We start from the raw sequence: 18,583 nt of genomic DNA, 5'->3' as shown, positions 1-18,583 counted from the left end.
GCTGTACTTGTGCAATTGGTTTTTCTTGCCTAAATGTAGAACCTTGCTTTTTTCACCATTGAATTTCATTTTGTTAGATAGTGCCCAGTGTTCAAGTCTGTTCAGATCCTTCTGTATCTTAAGCCTGTCTTCTGGAGTGTTGGCTATTCCTGCCAGTTTGGTGTCGTCTGCAAATTTGATGAGTTCCCCAGCTATCCCCCCCTGTTTTTAGAAAGAAGGCTCATATCTACATTTCTATGGTTTGAGACACAAATGTAGCAATAAAACTAAGCCACTTTAATAAAAATTAGGTTTTAGTTCATGAGCCACAGATACATATTGCACTGTACATATTCAGATTTCTGTGGTTAGGAAAATTGGGAATATTTTTATACGTCTTCAAAGTCAGCATTTACATTTTAAAACAGATATTTTTAACAGTCCTTTGTTTAGAGGAAAAGCAATGTTGAAAATAAAACGTATACTTACTTTGGAGATGCTGTCCATATCTCCTGAGCCTTAAATTAAAAAAAAAAACACCTCAATTTAATTAAACCAATTTAAACAATACATTCATTTAAATCTTAAAACATCCTTCACTTTGCCACACTGATGATTTTAAATTTAGAGGCCTCACATGCTCTCATGTCTAAGATCCTAGTAACCTTCACTGAGTTACCATAGTTGATGGCTGTTGAAGCCAACAGGATGAGGAGAAACACAACTTCCTCCCTTTTCAATATGTGCAAAACATAACATATAAAGCCGTGGTGGCGAACCTATGGCACGGGTGCCACAGGCGGCACGCGGAACCGTCTCTGGTGGCACGTGAGCCATTGCTGGGCTGAGCTGCTCCCTCCTCCTCTCCGTGCATGGGCAGTCTGGGAATAGGCGAGAGACTATAAAAGGATCAACTTTCTGCGGAAGCAGCATTTGCTGCTGACAGCTTGAGAGTGAGCACGAGTCGGAACGGACAGCGAGCGACCGAGCACGAGCCGACAGCTCGGTGGTCATGCCCACTCGGTGGCCACGCCCACTCGGCACCCGGCGATGCATAAGTGGGTTTGGGGTTGCAGTTTGGGCACTCGGTCTCTAAAAGGTTCGCCACCACTGATAGATTTATAATTTAAGAATAGGAAAGATGTCCCTTTCATGATCCTTGGACATTTTTTTCCTAATTTAAAGATCTCACCTTTATTTCTAATTTCTAACTGCAGACAAAATTTTAAAAAGTAATGAAATAGTTCAATATGATATTTTTTAAACTGGATTCATTACCTAGCACAAGATTTAAAAATACAAATTATATTCTTACCTAATGATCCATTCATATGATGTGAATCCATTCCACTTAATGCACCCATTGGACCATCAGACCCTGGTCCCATTGGAAACTGCAAAAAGGGCAAATGCATCATACTCCAAAAATGTTAATAAATAATTTGAAACAAAGTGGAAAAAATATGATAGAGAAAATACAACTCACAAGATGTAATAAAGAAAGAGGTTAAGAAAATGTCTATGATATCTCTATAATAAATAAATAACTAGATAGAGAGAGAGAGAGAGAGAGAGACAGACAGACAGACAGACGGATGATTAGAACATTTAATTATTAAAATGTTGGATTTGAGGAGTAAGGCATAATTTTAAATGTATGTATTTATTCCTGTTATTTACATTAGGTCTGTTGGCTCCAGGAGGTACTGCATTCATTAAAGTGTACATGTTATCTCCAGAGTTGGTTGAATCTGAAAACAAAAAGGCTGTTAAAAACCAAGTACTTTCAATGAAATCAATGAAAATAATGAACTGTTATTTTTAACAAAAGACATTTCCAACTGGATTATTATTAACATTCTATAAATCAAGTATAAGATACTTCACAATATCTACAGTAGGGGTCTTCAAACTTGGTCCTTTTATGACTTGTGGACTTCAATTCCCAGAATTCCTCAGCCAGTGTGCCTGGCTGAGGAATTCTGGGAGTTGAAGTCCACAAGTCATAAAAGGGCCAAGTTTGAAGACCCCTGATCTACAGCCACCCATAGTAGGCATTTATTTCAAAGTAGTAACTATATATTAGAATCCAGATCATGATGAAGTACAGGTAGTCCTTGACTTACAACAGTTCACTGAGTGACTGTTCAAAGTTACAACAGCACTGAAAAATGTGATCTTTGCAGCACTCCCATGATCGTGTGATCAAAATTCAGATCATTGGCAACTGGTTCATATTTATGACTGTTGTTGAGTCCCAAGATCATATGATCACCTTTTGCAACCTTCTGACAAGCAAAATCAATGGGGAAGCCAGATTCACTTAACAACTGGGTTACTAACTTATCAACTGCAGTGATTCACTTAACAACTGTAGTAAGAAAAGTCGTAAAATGGGGCAAAACTCATTTAACAAATGTCTCACTTAACAACAGAAATTTTGAGCTCAATTGTGATCATAAGTTGAGGACTACTTGTATTCCATTAGTAAGCAAAATTGTTAGATTAATGGCAGAGATATCCTTGTAGGATTGTAGATAATATGTGTATGCATTTTATTTATGAAATACAAAAAGATGCAAGAGCAATAATAAGAATATAGAATGAGTTTTTAAAGTTTTGTTTGGTAAAGTATTAACCTATATTTAACCTATATTTAACCTATATTTAAGATTTTAAATATATGCTTTAATTATTTTTAAAAAATCATCTATATTTTTTGCACAAAAAACAGAAAATAAGACAAATACTGTATTTATCTGGAAAAAAACACAAAAACTAGGTTTATTTCCAAATAATGCAACTTTAATAAGCCATTATTTTAGGTTAGATAAGAATGTAAAGGGAGCCAGTTTGGAGTAATGGTTAAGGCATCATGCTAAGGACCAGGAGACCATGTGTTCTAATACCACCTTAGGGAAAAGTCAAATGGGTAACTTTGGGCAGTCATGCTCTCTCAGCCCTAGGAAAGAGACAATGGCAATTCTGAAATTTTGCTAAGAAAACTGTAAGAACTAGTCCAGGTAGTTGCCAGAGGTAAATACTACTTGTCACTAGATCAGCTTTTGTAAGTATTCTTTTCTTTTCAGAGAATTATCTTAAATTCAAAGTCATCACTTTTTTTTCAGATAAATACAGTAGTAAAATATTGCCAGCATTTTTGTTTTATATTCACTATTATGTTTGAGAGAAATACTCCCAGAGTGAGGAAAACTGTAATACGGCATTCTGAAAATGTAGACCAGATCAAGGAAATTACACATTATTTCATAGTTTTGCATTAATGCCATTTTAGGCAAATATGGTAATTAATAAAAAAAAATAATACTATAGGTCAGTGATGGCGAACCTTTTAGAGACCGAGTGCCCAAAAACTGGCCCTGCCCCTGCTCCACCTCCCCGCCCCTACTCTGCCCCCATCCCCCACCCCGCCTGCCCACAGGACTACTCACCGCCTCCAGGGCCCGCCGCAGATCGCCCAGGCAGCCCAGCAGTGCTATGGCGGCCACACCCTCTGCCCATGCCCTGCAGCATCAACTGCATGATGGGGTGTGAGGGCAGAGTCTTGTCTACGCTGCCTGGCTGCCATGTCCTTGGCTGCGCTGCTCTGTGTGGGCCACGCTCAAGGGCGACTCTCCTTCAGGGGGGCTCCTGGAGAGGAGGGGGTCGCGGGGGGAGGCAAGGCTGGGGCAATGGCGTGTGCCCACAGAGAGGGCTCCGTGTGCCGCCCCTGGCACTCGTGCCATAGGTTCGCCACCACTGCTATAGGTTAAATATTCTTGATGACATATGCAACAAAATGTTGCTATTTGTGTTAATTACTGGGAAAATTAAGGAATTCTCTTTCAGATTGAGAATATGGCTGATATAACTTTGGCAGTATCCTATAAGTAAAATTGTGTGTTATATTCATATAAAGTAGGGATATCTAGAATCTACTAAGTTGTGCAAAGATTTACAATGGTTAAGAATTCTATTGAAATGTTAAGCAAATGTTAAACTATTGCTATATCAAACATTGCCATTTCATTCCCTCATTAAAGTTATCTACCTGCTGGACTAGGCATGATGGGTGTTCCAGGTGGCCCTCCACCTCCTGGTGGACCCTTAAAAAAAGAAAGGTAAATCAGTAACGTGCACACACACACACAAATATTGTATAAGCAACATAATTAAAAGATTTGATTAAACAATAACAACTTTTCTAATCAAACAACAATTTATCATTTACCATTTCATTTTCCAAATGGTAACCTATAGGTACAATGTCACTCAGAGATTTACTTTTTCCAGCAAGAAAACCTGAATAGCTCAGCAAAATACAATTATTCAGCTAATAAATATTTTATCACCAGATCATCTCAAATTCATAATTGTTCCTTAATTTGATTCAGGTGGAAGAATTTCATTCTGATGGAAAAGACTTGAGACTTCAGCCCATAGGTACTTTTCTCTCTAGTTAGCTCTGATATTCCATAAAATTAACAAAATTCTTTCAGAAGAACTTTGCTAGCATCTCTCTTTATTATCCTGCTCCAAATTTGAATATATACCTTCCTATTAACCCCTTTACCTTGAAGACTTCTCTAATTTTCTATTTATGTTGTTTTTTCTATCTTTTATATAATTGAATTTCCATTTTTGAACTTTTCTTTTTTTCCTGTTCAGCACATAGCAATTTTGGTTTTTGTAACCAAAGCAAATATTAAAGAATTAGTTCCCCTTTCTCACAATTATTTCTAATTTCAACATGGCAAGAAAAAAAATAGTTACTCTTGGTTGTGGTAGACTAAGAAACCAAGATTTTTCCCCCTTTGTAATAATTTTCTATCTAATGAACTGTTCTGCTCATAATAATCAACAATCAATATACAGTGGTAACTCGGTACTCGTCAATTGAGAAGTGCAATGAATACAAAATTTCTTCCATAAAGAATAATGTACTAGTCAGGAGGCAACCGACACCAGCCAGTTCTAGCTTGTGCATTGAGTGCCAAACAAACAACAAATACCGGGACCAGATTTTTGTGTCAAAATGCATTGAGTACCAAATTCGATGAGTTTCAAAGCATTTGAGTGCTGAGATACCACTGTACTAGAAATACATGCCAGACATAACTGATCTTTTTGTGCTTTTTTTCTCAGCAATTCAACATCTATATTTGAAACTGAACAGAATGGTGTATGGACACAAAGATGTGCACACACACATACTCACTACATAATTCCCAGGTGAAGCAGAAGAGTACGGTATCTAAAAGACAGTAAGACAATAAAAGTAGGCTATTCTTTTCAGTTCAGATAGAATAACAAGGTTTTTATAAATATTATTTTATTATTTTAAAGTTAGTTTTTACAGAAAAGAAAGAATATACCCATTCTTTCAATTAATTAAACATATTAAGAAAGGGAATGGTACTATTGAAACAAAATCAGTCATATGGAATTACAGGTAGTCCTCAATGTCCATTAGTTCAACCAACTGTTCAAAGTTATGACAGCATTGAACAAAGGGACTTATGACTGGTCCCCGAAAAACCTCTGTGGTCAGGTAAACAAAATTCAGGCCCACTAAGGCTCACCTGCATTTACAACTGCCTGTAGGCCACTTGCCCACCTGCTGGGTGCCACTACTATATTGGCCATTTTATCCCCTTTTTTTGTGCATCTGGGACGTTTCTCATGCTTGCTCCGGGTCTCTATTCACACACTAACTAGGGTCTCCATTAATGTCCTGTCCAGGGTCTTCAAGCTGGGTCCTTCTTTTGCACTGCGACAGCTGGGGTAATCTTTCATGTGCCAGTGAAAAATCCTGAGTGAGGCGCAAACAGAGGCCCTGGCTGGCATATGAATGGAAGTCCTGAACAGAATATAAGAGAAGCTCCGGCTGCAACAGCATGAAAGAAGACAGTGCAAAAGAAGGACTCAACAGTACAGTAATGGTGCACAGGGCTGGGTGGTGGCAGTTAAGCAGATGGCCAAAAGGTCACAGATGGGGTAGAGATAGGCAGGTGGGGGGAGTTCAGCAGGAGGCAGAGGAGGCAGTCCCTTACCTTACTGAGGCTTAGGGCTGGGAGGGTTCAAGCTGGGAATGGCTTGGATCGGGGTGGGTCCTCGCCTAATTACTTGTGGGATTCAGTTAATGATGGCAATGGGGACTGCTGTCACTAAGCAATGCAATCACATAATATCACAGTTTACAGTTGCATTGCTTTGCAACAGAAATTCTGGTCCCAATTACCATCGTTAACCAAGGACTACCTGTAGAAAAAACATTTTTTACAATTAGCTTTATCCTAACTTTACATATAGAATTTCATAAAAAATTAAAAAAATTAAAAAGTCAATTACAAACAAAACAATAAATTTGATCTGATTGTGCAGTTACTAATATTTTAGGTACACAAATAATTAAATTACCATATTATCTAAAGCCCTCTGAAATAAGAGTAATCTTTAGTAACTTTTGGAAGACCAAGTACAATCTCTAAAAAGATCTTTCAACCAAACAGTTACTATGTGGGAAAACTGATAAAACAAGCATACTTTGATTAATTTACTTTCACTTCTTTTTAACAGGACAACACTTCATATAAATATTTACTCACAGAATTGGCATTTGTAGGGTTTGGCCAAGGTCTACCACCTCCTGGACCCCTAAAATAAAGATAAAATTTCAGTTTAAATAAGCAATGAAGCTTATTTAATGATAAATTATTTAATAAGCATAAGCAAAATTTATTAGATTGATATTCTTTAAAAAAGCAATTACTGAAGAAAACAAAGTACACTTGATATTGATTTCGTTTTTGCATTTAGAATTTAAAATAAGAACTTTATACGGATTAGTATTAATAACTGCAATCAATATATACCTAGAAATATTGTATGGAGATATTTTATATCAGAGGTCTCCAACCTTTTTGGGCTTGAAGACCAGAGGGAAGGAAAGGAGCTTGAAAATTGGTGAGCATGCACACATGGGGCCACGCAAGTGGCGTGGCACTAGCAGCCCCGTTTGTGCATGTGGCATGAACTGGCACCGTGCACATGCGCAAATGGTTGCACAAACCACCTGGGCTAGCTGTGCATGTGCAAACGGGCTGTGGACACACGTCCCGTGTTAGCATACCTGTTTGCACCCGCGCACATGCGCAAATGGGGCCAGGGGCGCTAGCATGAGTGGGGGGAATGTATGCCCATGCGTGCGTGCACCAGCCAGCTGTTTCTGCGGCCTGCTGGCCAAGAGCCGGCAGCCCAGGACCGGGCTGCGGACCATAGGTTGGGGGCCCCTGTTTTATATGATATTCTGATAAGAAATAAATATCAGTCTAAGGTACTGTATATCTAAAATAATCAATCCATCCAAAATTTTAGGTAGCATCACTCTTTACCATATCTTTACTGACCAATTCTGAGTTGTTGTACGTTCTTTATAAATTCAGTAAGTGTACACAACGTATCATTTTAGTTACAATGTTCTTATCTTATTGTTATACCTTTAAACTACAGCTGTGCTTACAAATTGTGAACCCTTTTAAATGTTCAATATTTTTACATAAATATCAATTAAACACAATCTGTTCTCCACATCTTCTAAAACTAGATATAAAGAACCCAATTAAACTAATGGGCCAAAACTATTCTATTTTTTCTTTGCTTTGTTGCTTCTGATCCAACTATATTTCATAAACATCAATCTATCTCCACCCTTCCATTCCTGTGAAAAAGTGTTGGGATGGCAGTTGCAGAGGAACCTAGAGAAAGTACTACCGTATTCTTTTCAGTAAAGATTCAAGCTTGGGCAATGGACAAGAATTACGTTGATTATTCTTACATAAAGATATGGATGGGAACATATTATTAGTCTTGATGGATTTGCTGAGGACCTTCAATATTATCAATTATGCCATATTTTTGGGCTATTAGCAAACATTAGGAATTGGGGACACCATTCAACAGCGATTCTACTCTTTCCAGAACAGGTAGTTCCAATCATACATAGGGGAAGTTATCAAATCTAGGACAATCTGTTAAACGGTGTCTACAGGGTTTGACTCATTAATACATTGTTGACATCCAGCTTTGACACCCAGATGATCTGGTAGAAGACTTGAGGCTATAAGAATTTAGATGGTAAAAAACCAGTTTCAGACTTAATTCTAACAAGACTGACTGTTGGGTTGGAGGCAATCCTATTTAGCTCTTTGTAGTCTGTATTCCCCAGAAACAGCTGGTATATAATTTTGGGGTTTCCTTGGATTTTCAGCTTCTACTGAAACAGCAGATGGAAGCTTTAGCAAGGACTTTTCTCTCATTTCATTCAGGTATTCATAGAATATAAGACACAGTTAAGGTCATGTGCTCTTGTCACATGTTTGGACTATTGTAATGCATTTTTACACAGGACTGTCCTTAAAAATCATCAAGAAACTGCAGTTCATGTAGAATTGTAGTTGCCCACATACTGAGATTATGATGTGGTACATAAAACCAATATTATAGAGCTAAATTGCTGCTATTTGCTTTCAAAATATATCTCCAGATACTAGTTATCACAGTTAAAGCTCTACATGGTTTGGACCCTCATTATCTACACGATTACTTACTACAAATAGTAACATATTGCACCCCAAATATGTGATTTCCAAAGGTGCTTGTTGAGAGGACCCACTCTTCATAAAGTAAGAAGGGAGGGACTTAGAGATGAACATCACTGCAAAACCCTTCTGTGGAACACCACTTTGAGATTTAAGATCTGTACTCTCACTCTTAACATTTAGCAAACTTTTGAAAACCTAGTTGTTCATAAGACATTTGAGATAGTAAAGTGTGTTATCATACTGCTGCTAAATTATGTCATCAGTATAAGCAATGGATTAATATGACACTATTTTATTAGACTGAATGTGTGAAGATGCTCGATTTTTAATAATAGTTTCAAAGATACTACTGTATACCACTTAGTCATATGACTGAAGCAGTGTAAAAATTCAAAATAATTTATCAAACAAAACAAAAAATTAAAAATATTTAAAAAATCAATTATAGCTTTATATAACCATACACAAAACCTCTAAAATATATTCTCTCACTAATGATGCCATGTAGGTTTCATTTTTTTGCTGGATGCATCATTGCACTATTGATAAAATCCTTTATTTATAAAACAAAAAGAAAACTTTGCTATCATTTGCAGTTCTTGAACCTTAATGAAAATTAATTCCCTCTACATTGTTATGAAATAACAAGTTTGTTCTGGTAGCTAAGCAACAAGGCTAGAATCTGGGAAAGTTCTAGTTCTGCCTTAGGCACAAAGCAATCTGGGTGATTTCATCATTCTCTCACAGCCTTAGGAAACAGGCATGGCAAGCAGCTTCCCAAATATTGCCAAAAAAACTGCAGGGATGAGTCTAGGGCTCTAGGCAGTTACCAGGAGTCAACACTCATTCAAAGGGACCAAAAAAGAGACATGTTGTGAACATTATGTGGTTGAAATACTTCTCACATTTTATAGAACTTTGTATAATTCAACCTCCACCAAAAATTAATATACTGCATTTTAAGAAAATCTCTGAAAAATGTTTCTTCAATTTTAACGCCTCAATATTAATCTTGGCTGTAAGATTATCTTTTATTTCTTAGTATTATAGAAAATAAGGATTAAATCTACCTTGAGAGATTATATGTTCTCAGTTTATAGGTATCTAAAAGCTCAAAGGGACTGCGAAAAGTATATTTCATAATACAAATGGTGGATTATCAAACCAAGTAATAATAGTCTGACATTTTAAGCATATTTGAAATCTTCACCTGATGTCTTGCTGCTGATGAAATAAAACCCTATGAATCATTACCACAAAGGTTTGTTAACTTCTAATGTATTGAACATTAAAAGGTTTCATATAATGTCAGATAAAATGGATATGCAAACATGTTTTATTTCAAAATGTTTTGAATATGACATGTTGCAAAACATCCTACATCTGAGCTATTTCAAGTATTTTCTAGAAACTTGTTGAGTTGCCAAACCTTGAAACCACCAGAGCATTTCAAGGAATTTTTATGTTCAAAATGTTTTGACCACTCCACCAGTTAAAGAACAAATTCCTATTGGCATTTTGATACATTGTCATTGAGGGTGAAGGTTTGTTCTCTGAGCTTGAGGATTGGTTTCCGAACGTTTCATTACGGCAAAAAATCAATATTTCATTTTAATTGTATTTTAAACTTAGTATTTTGTATGGTTTGTCTGTTTTTTAACTTGCTGTAAGCCGCCCTGAGTCCGCTAGGAGAAGGGCGGGGTATAAATTGAATAAAACCTAAAACCTAAACCAGGCTAGGTAACATCTTCAGCGGTTTTTACTGAATGTCTGTGTCAGTGTTCTACTTATATAAGGGCTTTAGGTGTGGGAGTATCAAATGAGGGTCTCGTGATGGGCCAGGTGTGAGTTATCAGAGAGAGGCTTGTGATGGGGAGGTATTTCAGGTAAGGATCCATTAGTGGATCAGGAGTGAGTCATCAATGCGAGGTTGGTAATGGGTCTTGTGATGGGGAGATTATGTCAGGTCAGGGTCATTGAAAAGTGAACTGCTGGGGGGGAGGGGCTTGAGGGTTGGTGCTGTCTCCGGATGGCGGTTTGATTGATTTGGATTCTGAGAGGTCCATATGCTGGTTGTAGATAAATATGTCTGTTGATGGAATTGCTTGTGCAGTGCCAGGCTTTAATGAACTGACGAGCATGGTGGGTGGTAGCGATTTTAGTGTTGCTCCAATTGAACTGGTGTTGTTTGGTGTCAGTGTGGGTAGCGATTAGGGATTTTGGATTGTGACGTTTGTCATTATTTTTTGCCAGTTAATTGATACATGCTTATATGTCTTTATTTTAAATGCACTTACATCCCTGCCATTACTTTTAATCGAAGACAACTTCCTTATTGTGTGTTAGTGCAATTTACATTACTTACATGTTCATTCCTGGCATTCCAGGGCCACCTAAAGCATTCAGTGGGGGTCTCATTGCACCTCCATAGTTCTGCAATGATAACCAAGGGTCAGACTACCACAAAACAAAAAAACAAAACCAAAGAGGAGGGGGAAAAAAAAGGACAGCAGGTTAATGACTTCCCTACACATCTGCTAATTGGATCGGCCAGTGTCATTCATTGTTAGATTTTTAACTGCTCAATTTATAAACAATTATTTCTATACTCCCTCTGATTTAAAAAAAACCTATTTACGTTTTCTTCTGTCCTTATTATCTTATCAAAGGAAGTAAACACATTTAATTGATTAATGAAGATTATATCATTTATAATAGCTAGCACAATTATCAGCGAAGGGCAGGTTTTGCCATTTCATGAATGCTGACTTAATATTCTAATATTAAGGGACTGAGTGAGTTTTAAACTAAGCTCTTAAGAGTAAGCTTTTGTTATTAATAACAGATTTATTAACTTTAACAATAGACATATATACTTATACTATGTAAGAAAACATATTTTACTTAAAAGCATTTTACAGCAATGGACTGTTCAATAAACAGAGAAAATGACACATAAATCTTAAATAGTCCAGTACTGTATTTATATATAAAGATGCATTTTCAAATTAACTATTTATTGTATCAGCAGCACAAACTGGATTCTCTTCTAATTATTTGAAAAACTATACTCTTCCACAGATCTATCCATAATTATAATTTGGTCACCTTAAAATAAATATATAAAGTTAATTTAGTGACTGCTATACATAAATTTTACTTTTTGGAACTATAATTAGACTAGATTGTCTAAAACCATTAAAATAGTTCTTATTTCAGTTTCTGTAAGAGAGTTTTTTTGATAGTTCCACTATTAAAAATTTTAGTCATCACAATTTTATCTGATTAAAAATAATCTGAGGAAAAAGGTTATAAATATAAGTTTCACAGAATGCTATGCCTTTGTTAGTTTATTTTTATCTGTTGCTTTTCTAAATTCTGTTGACTGGATTTTGATCCACTTCACAAATTAAGAGCAAGGTGAAATGGGAAAAAGATTTTTAAAAATGAAAATCTGAGAGATTTTGGCCAACATGAGTTAAAAAACAAGTATAGAGCCTTAAAAAGGTATTCAACAGCTGTTTGGTAAACATGAAAGGGAATGAGGAAGAAATAATAAGAGTTCCAGTAATCTTTGTAGCATTTGTTTCCTGACGTGGTCTACCTCAAAGGGATACAAAGGAAAATCTGCAAAATTATCCATTTGATTTCTTTCATGTTTTCTCTCTTTTTAGAAAGTATTTTGCATTTATTGGAGGAATATCTGTAATATAATATTGCGGATATGATGTAATATTAACCAAAGAAATATTGAAAGCCTGATGCTTTATTTAATGTTAGGCAACTTTAATTAATGTGAAGTAAAATAATTTGTATATTTTAACCATATTTATTTCAACTAAATAAATGTGATTAAAACATTTGAAAAATATTTTATAAAGAACAAATGAATGTAATGTAGTAAGTTATTGACAGAATTCTATTACAACTGTTATCACTAACATTTGCTCCCAATATCAAGCACACACTGCTTCTGTATGTTCTTATTAACTTATCAATCATAACTTTAATATATAAATGGGATATATATGTACAGAAACTTTATTTGTTTATAAATGTACAAGCTCTGGATGGCTTAAAAATGCACATGAACAAATATAGCAGATAATTCTAAAACCATGTAACATTCTAAAGCAATATTAAAATTAAATGTTCAGGCTTTAAAAACCAAAACTATATAAGGTTCTTACAGTTTTTAAGGCTCTCTGAATTTTAACAGCAATTTATGTTTGATTTTTAACTAAAAGTAGCTGTGTGCACGTTCTCATCCTTGTTCAAATTTTTAAGAGAAATTATGTAGAATAACTTCAAGTAGCAGCATATGTTTACTGTAAGAATACATCTCTTTGTTTCTCTTTCTCTCATAGGAAATTATGAGAAATATGATCACATGAAAGACAATTAGAGCAATATACCTGCGGGCCTAGTGGGACCATTCCCCGAGGTGGAGTCATCCGCTGCATTGGACCTCCCATATTTGGATGACCTAAAAGATTCATGAAAAAAAATAGAAATACAATTTTTGTTTAATCAGATTGATTCAGATTATAAATGCATTTTAATCAGAGTGCAAATTTGTTTTCCCTATGATTAAAATATTTTGTAAAAAGTTGTGTCAGATACAATTTCAGAAAAGTTATTTGTCTTCCATTCAGATTCAAAGAGAATTCCTCTTCTAAGTTGATTTCTACCATTCCTCTCATTTGGATTTGCTTAAAAACATAGGCTTTCCTCTCCCCAAACTTTATTTTAATTAAATTGCCAATTTAATAAATTTAGGAGAACAGTATTTAGGGAACGCGTTTATCCCTGCAACTTGTATTGGTGATAGACAGAGAGATGACATTTCTTTTTGTTTAAATATAGCACATTTAGATATAGTAGTGCTGTACAATATAAATTTAAGAGTTGTTCAATATGAATGTTGTCAACTAAATATATCATCTTGTACAAGAGCTAAATAATGTGCCGCAGCAGGATGTATTTTAAATTATTTAAAACCTTTAATAAAGAAGGCTAATAAATCTCATTAGGTTAAAAGGATCTTTAAGATAATCCTGCCGCCCCACAATCAATAACAATTTAGAAACATGAAAATCTACGATCTTACATGATTTGGTGAAGACAGAAAAACAAACCTTGTACGTCCCATCTCCTAAAAAGTTCCATCTAATGGTAACTAGATGATGTGTTTTTTCTGCTGTGGCTTCTGTTCTTTGGAATATCATTTCCAACTGAGGTGAAGTCACCCCCATCCCTGTTAGCCTTTTGGAAGGACCTACAACTTTGTGGATCCCATGGGTTCCAAGATGGTTGTATTTTGCTGAGATAGTTGTTATTCTCCTGAAAGCCTGCTTTTTATTTATTCTTATGTTTATTGTTTTAAGTTTTTAATGGTTGCACATTGTTTTAATTGTTAGCTGTACACCACCCAAAATCATGTCCATAGGTAGCCATATACATTTGCTAAATAAATAAAACATGAATTACTTAAACAGAAATAATTGTTCCCTTTTACATTTAAATCATGAGTATAATAGTATGAATGTATTTCTTACAATATTCTGGATGCCGTTCCAATGTATTAACAAATGGAAGTTTGATGATAAGAAGTCATTTATTCAGTTATTTCCATTGATCATATTTCCATTGATAATTTACCTTGCTGTCGTGTTGGATCCATCCCACTAGGCAATAATGGCTGACTTCCTGGGACACCTCCTAGTGCCTATTAAAAAGTTTGCAGAGAAATTTTCTACTTGAATATCATATTTACAACAATTTTTTTTAAAAATGCAATCTATTTTCATTTTAAAAAATCCTATAATGTCATCCTAAAAGAATGGGAATCCAAAATTACCTTCTTTTACAACTAATCCCAACTTATTTTGTATATTTCAAGATTTTCCCATAAAATCAAATTAAATTTACGGCATTTTAAAGACAATACTTTATATACAGAATTTGTTTATCTGCTATAATATCTTTGGATATGTTATACTCATACAATAAACATGTCAAATATCTACATCATCAATGCAGTTTTTAAGACCTGCTGTTTTCAAAATGCATATACGTTTGCCTTTCCCAGCTAAGTGTTTCTTTGCATTTGGCATTTCACTGATTAAAAAAACTGTTACCTGATTGGGTATCCTTAAAGGTGGCCTTGGGCCTCCTGGATATCGAGGAGACATGAAAGGCTACAAAACAGGAAAAAAATGCAATAAAAATAGAGATACAAGTCTAATTCAAAAGTAACTACATACTGCTTTAGCTATATGGCCATCTGTATCAAAATGCATGCTTTGCTAATGGTGATCTTGATCTGGAAACCTCTGAGGGCCTCGGAAGCCTTCTATTTATTTTTTATTAACATTCTGTATGTTAACTGTCTGCAAATTTTTGACAAGTAATGGTCAGATATTTTCCTAAACAAGTTCATATAAACTAGCTATTATTATATATCTCTTTCTCTTCTAACTCAGGAACTGGCCTCTGGGAACATTCATTCTGGTTGAGCTATGATAAGTGCTCAAAACCAGGATTAAAGTAATTTAAATTTTCACAGCTATTTCATCAAATGGCGCTTTGTTGTTCAACTCAAATATGTATATACTGTTAATAAAACTAATTCACTGAAGAAAATCAAGGTCCATTTTTAGATATTTTAAAAATAAAGGTAGTCCTCAACTTAGATTGGTTGCTTAGCGACCGTTCAGAGTTATGACGGAGCTCTATGGGAATATTTATGACCCAGTACCAAAGCTCTGATGGCAGCCCCTTCCCCCAGTCACATGAACTGAAGTCTGGTGATCAACAACTATCCTACATTTGTGGCCATTTGAAGCATTCCATAATCATGTGACTGTGCTTTATCTAAAATCAGCATTTACTTCTGACTTTCGGCAAAATTGGCCCATAGTGAAACATTGGTTTGTTTAATGACCATAGCATTTGCTTAACAACCATGGCAAAAAGGTAAAAATTTTGTCACATGGATGACTCAATTTACAACCATTACAGTCTATGACTATCATGAGCAGGCTCCAATATGGTTGTGAGCTGAAGACTATATCTTTACTTAAAAAATACCTTACTAGCCAGAATTGAATGAGTGATATTCTGGCACCACACAATCCAAATACGTATTAGTTATTTAATCAGCTTCAGACTTTGTGTTGTTGATTTACATAGCAAAGTAATTTTTTTTGTATCAAAATAATTTTAGAATCACATGGTTTGCTGTTTTGTATTTTCATTTTTTTCCTGAATTACAAAAATGTAAATATAAAGGGAAAGCTCTAGTCACTGTAGATGTATGAAAGTTATGTATTTGGAAGAAACCTCTGAATCTTTAAGCATAGTTTTGAAGGCCTGAAAGGAAAGTATTTCAGTTAGACAAACAGCTTTTCTATACTAGTATTATGCTATAGGAAGAGCTACTATCAATAGCACAAGGTAAATTAAGGTAATCCAAAATTCAAATGACCTTATAGACTAAAGCTTGGAGAAAAATAATAATTTTATAACCATCCATTAATATTCAACTTTTTAAAAACTTTAATAGTGGTAACAATAGTATTACTACATTAGCAATTTATATTACCAATGTAATATCTTTGCTCTTTCTGTTTTTTACCCAATAATTTATTAAGAATTATATTAAACAGATAAAATATATACAACCCCCCCAAAACACATTAAAATATATAGAAAGTGCAGAGCACCATAAAAAAATAGGGAAAAAAAGAAAATAGGAAAAAGAAACATTTTCCTTCATCTCCACCAAATATATTCAACGTTAATATTTTATCAATGTCTCTTAAAATAAAACCAAATGCACGTCGATGCCATACCTCACCCCATTTTCTAATTCCTCAGCTCTATTTATTAGCAATTCTATTCTTTCTCTGGAATGTACACCATCATAATATGTACAATACTATAACATCAAATCTGTTCTGCAGAGAATGCAGTGGCCACAAGATGGTGTCATACTCTTATAATCATTATACTTTTTATAAACTTTCACAAAAACACATAAGATATTATTTTTAAATTCAACACCTATTTTTACATTTTGATTTACAACTATAAGTGATAACTTTGCCAAATTTGTAACTATATAACAAAATGGAATAAAAATATTCACATTAAGCAAATTCTTGATTTAATGGACTCATGGGAGATAGAAAAGTCTGTTAGACCCAAATGTCCATAAATTTGAGTGGGATTTGAAGTATGCGGAAAATATATTATGTTTGGGTAAAATAGTTAATGGAGTTTACATATGTATAAAATGGCACTATGCCTATGAAATTGGAAAACAGATTTTTGGTCCATTAGTGGGTGAAAGTGGCAAGAAGGTAACAAGCAACAGGGAGAAAGCAGAACTATTTAACTCATTTTTCGCATCTGTCTTTACACAAAGGGAAAAAGCAGACCAACCTATCAAAAATAGTGCCATAAAAAAACAGAATAGAAACACAAGTTAAGATAGGCAAGAAAATGGTAAGTGAGCACCTGTCCAGCCTCGACGAGTTCAAATCACCAGGACCAGATGGATTACATCCCAAGGTTCTCAAGGAACTGGCAGATGTGATCTCAGAACCACTGAACTATATTTTACAAAGATCCTGGAGCACTGGGGAACTACCAGAGGACTGGAAAAGAGCTAATGTAGTTCCCATCTTCAAAAAAGAGAAAAAATGGATCCAGGAAATTACAGACCTATCAGCCTGACCTCAATACCTGGGAAGATTCTGGAAAAAATAATCAAACAACGAATCAGCGAATACCTACAGGCAAACCAAGTCATTACTAAAAGTCAACACGGGTTTGTCAAAAACAGATCATGCCAGACAAATCTTATTGCATTCTTTGACCAAGTGACAAAATTAGTGGACCAGAGGAATGCTGTGGATATAATTTACTTGGACTTCAGTAAGGCATTTGATAAAGTACATCACAACCTACTACTTGATAAGATAGAAAAATGCAGGTTAGACAGCATCACCACCACATGGATCTGTAGCTGGCTGACCGGCCGTACTCAGCGTGTGGTCCTCAATGGAACCACATCTACATGGAGGGAAGTGTGTAGTGGGGTGCCCCAGGGTTCTGTTCTGGGCCCAGTGCTCTTCAACATCTTCATCAATGATTTGGACGAGGGGATAGATGGGGAACTCATCAAATTTGCAGACGACACCAAGCTGTCAGGAATAGCCAACACTCCAGAAGACAGGCTTAGGATACAGGAGGATCTGGACAAACTTGAACACTGGGCGCTATCTAACAAAATGAAATTCAATTGTGAAAAAAGTAAGGTTCTACATTTACGCAAGAAAAACCAAATGCATAGGTATAGTACTACTATTGCTCAATAGTAGTAACTGTGAGAGGGATCTCGGAGTCCTAGTGGACAATCATTTAAATATGAGCAAGCCGTGTGCTGCAGCTGCCAAAAAAGCCAACACAGTGCTAGGCTGCATTAACAGAGGGATAGAATCAAGATCACGCGAAATATTAATACCACTCTACAATGCCTTGGTAAGGCCACACTTGGAATACTGCATCCAGTTTTGGTCACCACGATGTAAAAAAGATGTTGAGACTCTAGAAAGAGAACAGAGAAGAGCAACAAAGATGATTAGGGGACTGGATATATATATAAGGAACGGTTGCTAGAATTGGGTAGTTTAATGAAGAGAAGGACGAGGGGGGATATGATAGCAATGTTCCAATATCTCAGGAACTGCCACAGAGAAGAGGGAGTCAAGCTATTTTCCAAAGCGCCTGAAGGCAGGACAAGAAGCAATGGATGGAAACTAATCAAGGAGAGAAGCAACCTAGAACTAAGGAGAAACTTCCTGACAGTTAGAACAATTAACCAGTGGAACAACCTGCCTCCAAAAGCGGTGAATGCTCCAACACTGGAAGTTTTTAAGAAGAAACTGAACAGCCATCTGTCTGAAATGGTGTAGGGTTTCCTGCCTGAGCAG

The 18,583-nt window shown here is 35.5% G+C and overlaps 1 protein-coding gene across 1 annotated transcript in view; it reads right to left on the bottom strand.

Annotated features, from left to right (window-relative positions):
• Positions 1–18,583, bottom strand: part of SSBP2 (single stranded DNA binding protein 2) — a 95,733-nt gene that overhangs the window by 16,423 nt on the left and 60,727 nt on the right. Inside the window, exons 7-16 of the mRNA XM_015814666.1 lie at positions 14,723–14,782; positions 14,244–14,310; positions 12,998–13,068; positions 10,948–11,015; positions 6,588–6,636; positions 5,198–5,233; positions 4,031–4,085; positions 1,660–1,730; positions 1,295–1,373; positions 469–497 (exon numbers count right to left, since the gene is read on the bottom strand). Of these exons, the coding sequence (XP_015670152.1) occupies positions 469–497; positions 1,295–1,373; positions 1,660–1,730; positions 4,031–4,085; positions 5,198–5,233; positions 6,588–6,636; positions 10,948–11,015; positions 12,998–13,068; positions 14,244–14,310; positions 14,723–14,782 (585 nt within the window). The remainder of the gene's footprint in view (positions 1–468; positions 498–1,294; positions 1,374–1,659; positions 1,731–4,030; positions 4,086–5,197; positions 5,234–6,587; positions 6,637–10,947; positions 11,016–12,997; positions 13,069–14,243; positions 14,311–14,722; positions 14,783–18,583) is intronic.

Source organism: Protobothrops mucrosquamatus, unplaced genomic scaffold (genome assembly GCF_001527695.2).
Source record: "Protobothrops mucrosquamatus isolate PMUCROS unplaced genomic scaffold, P.Mucros_1.0 scaffold272, whole genome shotgun sequence".
In the NCBI taxonomy this organism is placed as follows: domain Eukaryota; kingdom Metazoa; phylum Chordata; class Lepidosauria; order Squamata; family Viperidae; genus Protobothrops; species Protobothrops mucrosquamatus.
This window is presented reverse-complemented; position numbering and strand designations above follow the sequence as displayed.